Below are 5,380 nucleotides of genomic sequence, written 5' to 3'. Positions count from 1 at the left end.
GTGCAGACCTTTCAGCCACTTCTGCACACCCACCGCAGCGTCCAGCGTGCGGGAGAAGTCGTACTGGTAAGGGAACTCGATGGTCACGCTGGCGAAGGAGAAGGCCCAGCCGCGGTTGCGGAGGGTGCGCAGGGTGGGGAAGGCGCAGCGGTGCAAGACGACCTCCTCCAGCTCCGGCAGCAGCTTCACCTCCACCTCCTTGAAGCTGAAGATGCTGTGGCCATCGAAGCCGGCGGCCAGCTCGGGGCAGTAGCCGTGCAGGGCACCACCGTGCCAGCTCATGGAGGTCCGCTCAGCAGCCAGGCTGATGTAGTTGGCCTCGGAGACAAAGGCTGTGAGTTTGGCAGAGCTCAGCTCCAGGGATAGCGACAGGAGTCTTTTTGGGGGGGTCCCATCTGGCTGGAGGGGTGTCTCAGTAGGGGTGGTAGGGTGGGATGCTGGGCTCTCTGGGGGGAAGGAGGGAGATGTCCTGCGGCCAAGGGCGCTCCGCAAGGCTTCGTGGCACTGCAGGGTGGCCAGGGTGTGATGGTACAAGTGCATTTCCAGAGCACTGCCAGCCCCTCACCGCACTGCACCTACACCAGAGAGAGCGAGCAGGCACAAAGTCACTGCCAGGTCCAGCACAGCCCCATCCTCCTCTCCAGCACCTTCTGGTGCCAGCCAATCCTCCCCCTGCTCCATCCACCCCAGTCCAACACGGACAAAATAAAGCAGAGACCCAACGCCCAAACCAACCTCCAGGGAGCGGATGCTGCTGTGGTAGGTGACAGAGAGCATGGAGAGGTTGGCCACTGGGTTGGGGATGGCAGGAGCTTTGCAGCATGGCTGCATCTTCTCCGTGATGCTCTTCACCAAGGCCAGCACCATGCCCTGGACACTGACTGTGCAGCTCTCAGCGCTCCCCAGGACAGTCAGTGTGTCCAGCCGCAGCTCCAGGGCACCTAGAGAGGTGGCACATCAATGCTGGAGGCACAAAGGAGGCACACCACGACGTGCCAGGTTCCTCTGACAACAGGAGAGCCATGTGGGATCAGCCTGGATGCTACTTACCCACCAGGGCCGACAGTGTGAAAAGATTCACATCCTCCACCTTCAGATCCACCTTCCAGAGCAGCCCCCAGGGCTCGCTTGAGGCAGATGGTGGCTGCTTGGCAAGCTCAGCTCCACCAGGCTGTGGGCAGAACAAGGGCAGGACCCTGGCCAGGCACTCGGTACATGTGTCTGACGACTCCACTTGCAGTCCCCGGATGGTGCAGTCCAGGAAGAGGGTGTCTGACTGGGCACTGGACATGCCCAGGGGCTGGTTGTAGCTGCCCTGCAGGACAAACAGGATCACAGAATCACAGAGTGGTTTGGGATGGAAAGGACCTTAAGATCACGCTGTTCCAACCCCCTGCAACAGGCAGGGGAACCCTACACTCAAGGAAGGGGCCTCCTCCCAGTGGAGGGGGTTGCTCCAAGCCTCTGTGTCCAACCTGGCCTTGAACACTGCCAGGGATGGAGCATTTATCACTTCTTTGTGTAGCCCGATCCAGTGCTTCACCGTTCTCACAGTAAAGAACTACTTCTTACATCCAACCTGAACTTCCCCTGTTTCAGTTTGAACCCATCACCCCTTGTCCTATCACTACAGTCCCTGCGGCATCCTTGAGACTTGCCACTCACCTGCAGGTTGAAGGAGTCGAGGATGAGGGCTTCTCCCCACACGTGCATGTTGGGGGGATGTGGGGCACGCTGGATGTGCGAATCGTTGCCCACACGCCAGCAGAGGTGGTCCACGGCCAGCACCGCTCGCTGGTGCACGCTCTGCGGCCGCAGGTGCTGGTAGTCTGCAGGCAGAGAGGAGGGGATGAGAGCAGGCAGGGCTCAAACACGGGCAACGCAGACACAGCCACGCAGGGGTCCACAGCCCCTGGCCCTCCCCATTCCCACCACTGACCCTCAGGAAGAGCCCAGCAGCCACCCTGGTACCAATACCTGCAGAGATGGAGTTGAAGCCCAAGGCGAAGGGTGGTGTGTCCCCCAGCTGCACTGACACATTGACATTGGACAGCGAGGCACACAAGATGATAGGTGCTATGATTTGGGGGTAGCTCCTGCATGGGACAAGCACGTATGGGCTGTTATTGGGGTGCTGCGTGCCATGGAGCCTGACAGGGAGCAGTCCCAGAGGGACGTCCCTCTACATAGGGACCCCCCAACCATCTGCCACTCTCTGTTCCAGTCTCCCCATCCCACAGGCCATGCAGAGGGCAGAAAAGATGCTGGGTGCCCGGGCACCCTGCCAGAGCATGGCAGGCAAGAGGAAACAAGCTGCGACACCAGCAGCCACGCAGAGGCCAAGTTTACCTTCCCTTGTGCCCTTGGCTGGGGACAGGCACTGCCTGGCACCTGTATTCCTGTGCCAACAGGCCCAGCCAGTGGGAAAACTCTTGGTGGCGGTAGTGGATGATGCAGGTGTTGAGCAGCACAGCAGCTGAGAGGTCAATGGCTGTGACCTAGAGCAGGGAAGGGGGCAGGTGGCAAAAGAAACTCGTGCCAGGAGCTGGACCAGCCACCCCGGGGGACAGGAGCGTGCTCAGCCACCACTCACCTGCACGCTGGTCTTCAGGGAGTTGAGGCACACGATGCGCTGGCGGCTCTGGGACAGGAGAAGGCCATCTGGGGACAAAAAGGAGCAGAAGTGAGGGGTGGAAGAGAGCGGTGATGGTAGCAGTGTCCTGCAGACACCCTTCTTGGCTACTTGCCCTCCAGCTGGAGGTCTACACTCATTTGGTCCAGGTCTGAGGTGGGTGTGAAGTTGCGCAGTGGGATCTGCTCCTCTTCACGCTGATATAGGAACTGCAGCAGCTTCAAGCTCCAGGTGAGGTGCCTGTAAAGAAGCAGAGAGTGACTTCCAGAAGGGAATTGCATGTCACATCCTCCCTCTCCCTGTGTCTCACCCCCAGCTGACTGGCAAGGACAAAGACACCAGCCAGCACCCAGCTGCAGCCCAGCCCAGCGCTCTCATCCCATCAGCAGAGGATCCCATCGTGCTGTCCTACTGGAGAACCAGCTCATGTGCCTTCCTCCTTCCCCAAGAGCCCAGCCCCAGGCCCAGCTCAGTCCTTTCTACTGGCTCTAGGAGTCGATATCTGCGGTCTAGCAGAGCAAGGGAATGGCACAGTTGTCCCCACATCCGTGTCCCCAGTGCTAATCAAGGCTGACAGCCTCCCCCTGCCTCCTCACCTCTTCTGGCTGTTCATAGACAGCACCGTGCTGGTGTTCTCCAGCTTCACCTCCACCCTCCTGGGGATGAGCTGCAGCGTGTCCCTGCTCAGCAGAGACAGGGACTTCAGGGGCTCCTCTGGGCCTGGAGAGGGGGACACAGTCATGGAGGGGCTCCTGCCCAAATCCCCACACCCTACAGTGATGAGGAGCAATGGCACAGACAAATCCCTCTGGCTCCTGTGCAAGCATGGGTGCTGCCAGCCCCTGCGTAGAGCGTGTCCCTGTCTGCCTCCCTGACCTGTGCTGGGCTGCTCCCCTGCAGTGCTGTGCTGGGTGCTGGCAGTGATGCGGTGCAGCAGCGGGCTGCAGAAGAGCCCTTCGTGCAGCTCTGCCTGCAGGGTGCGGACACGCAGCCGGACCCCCACCAGCCGCCGCTTGCTGCCGATCTCCAACGAGACAGAGAGCGCCAGGGCCAGCTCTGCCAGGCAGGTGTCATCCTGTGCGGGACACAAACAACGAACCAGAGATCAAACAGGTTGGAAAAGGCCTTTAAAGTCATTGAGTCCAACTGTTAACCCAGTGCTGAGGCCACCACTAAACCATGTCAAAAGGAGTCACCCAGCTCCCTGCTGGGCACATCATGGGCCCCAGAGCCTTGCAGCATCACCCCGCCTTGGGGACATGCTGGAGCAGGTCCTGAGCATCCCACAGAGCCAGCGCCCAGGTTGTAAGGGCTGAATTTCTCCCTTCCCCAGCACTCACCAGCTGGCTGCTCCGCAGGACTTTGCTGTTCACCTTTGTCAGGCTCACCTCGCAGGTCAGGCTGGGGAGAGCAGAGAACAGATGGAGATGTGGAAAATGCTGCCTCCAAACCACACCTCTGCCCTCTCTTTCATAGAATGGTTTGGGTTGGAAAGGACCTGAAAATCATCCAGTTCCAACCCCCTGCCATGGACAGGGATGCCTCACACTAGACCATGTTGCCCAAGGCTCCCACCACCCTCACAGTAAAGAGCTTCTTCCTTATATCTAACCTGAACTTCCCCTGTTTAAGTTTAAACCCATTATCCCTTGTCCTAAAAGCCCTGTCCTTTTCTTTCCTGTGTGTCACAGGGATCCCAAGTCCCTGCTCCAAGTCCTTCCAAAAGCAGACCCTAACTCTGTGCGCAGTGCAGCAACTCATAATTTGGAGAACATACAATTTGAGCTTCCCATGAAGGGAAAAGGGACCAGGCCAGGTTGGAGAAGGTTAATGTGTCACATCACAGGTGACATGGGATGCTGCAGAGTGGGACAGGAAGAGGTGAGATGCCGCAGTGGGGTCAGAGGGACTCAGGGCCAGGCTGGGGAAGCAGAGCAGGGTGTGAGAACAGTGTTACCTCTTCCCATCACCATTCAGGAGGAGCCGTGTCTTGCTAGCCTGGATGTGCCAGAGAGACTCTGAGGTGGCCACGTGCAGAACCATGATGTTGATGGAGTCCACATGGATGGAAAAGAGCTGGGGAGAAAGATGCTACCATGAGGGATGTCCGACAGCAACGCAGCCCACAGCACCGAGCCAGTGCCTCACCTGGCTTAGGAGCCTCAGCAGGGAGGGTTTAAGTGTCAGGTTTGCTCTGCTTTCACTTCCATCAGCTTCTCTGGGAGCCTCTGGGATGGGCGGCTGGAACCCAGGACCCTTCTGGAGGTCCGTGCGGATTCGCACCTCGCCAAAACACAGCTCAAAGTAGCGCCTGTGGAAGAACAGCACCAGAGTTTGCACACCCAGCCCCATGGCCAGGGATGCCTCCCACCCTGGGGACATCCAGGGCCAGCACGAGGGCACCCACAAGACATTGCCACCTCAAAGAAGGGGATTCACTCGCACACAGAGCGGACCATGGGGACTGCAAGAAGGTGTAAAGGCAGCAGGAGAAGGGAAGAGCCAGACCCCCGAGAGAGGAAGGAGGGAACTGGGGCAGGGATACATACGGCAGCTCCCGGCTCAGTTTACTGGAGATCCAGACGTGGTCAATCTCCTGTAAGGATGCACAGGTAGGTCAGAGAAGAAACAACCCGGCTGTGACTTGTGATGCTCATCCCGATGTTCCTGCTCTGCTCCCAATGCCTGGCACCACGCAGGGAGCAGCCAAACCCCCAAGTTTGGCTATGAAAGGAAAGGCCTGGCACC

General features: G+C 59.0%; 1 protein-coding gene across 1 annotated transcript in view; it reads right to left on the bottom strand.

Moving 5' to 3' along the window:
- KIAA0100 (KIAA0100 ortholog) overlaps positions 1 to 5,228 on the bottom strand; it is a gene marked incomplete at its 5' end in the record, with an annotated part of 12,374 nt that extends 7,146 nt beyond the window's left edge. The window contains 15 exon segments of the mRNA XM_010012248.1: positions 1 to 542; positions 545 to 575; positions 736 to 941; positions 1,051 to 1,315; positions 1,666 to 1,829; positions 1,978 to 2,096; positions 2,350 to 2,498; positions 2,594 to 2,661; positions 2,748 to 2,872; positions 3,229 to 3,372; positions 3,547 to 3,707; positions 3,973 to 4,033; positions 4,590 to 4,708; positions 4,781 to 4,943; positions 5,182 to 5,228. The exon segment at positions 1 to 542 is cut by the window's left edge and continues 490 nt beyond it. Coding sequence (XP_010010550.1) covers positions 1 to 542; positions 545 to 575; positions 736 to 941; positions 1,051 to 1,315; positions 1,666 to 1,829; positions 1,978 to 2,096; positions 2,350 to 2,498; positions 2,594 to 2,661; positions 2,748 to 2,872; positions 3,229 to 3,372; positions 3,547 to 3,707; positions 3,973 to 4,033; positions 4,590 to 4,708; positions 4,781 to 4,943; positions 5,182 to 5,228 — 2,364 coding nt within the window.
- Between the last annotated feature and the right edge of the window lie 152 nt (positions 5,229 to 5,380).

This window comes from Nestor notabilis, unplaced genomic scaffold (assembly GCF_000696875.1).
Source record: "Nestor notabilis isolate BGI_N333 unplaced genomic scaffold, ASM69687v1 scaffold22763, whole genome shotgun sequence".
Taxonomy (NCBI): domain Eukaryota; kingdom Metazoa; phylum Chordata; class Aves; order Psittaciformes; family Psittacidae; genus Nestor; species Nestor notabilis.
The sequence above is the reverse complement of the archived record's forward strand: the minus strand, read 5'-3'. Positions and strand labels throughout refer to the sequence as shown.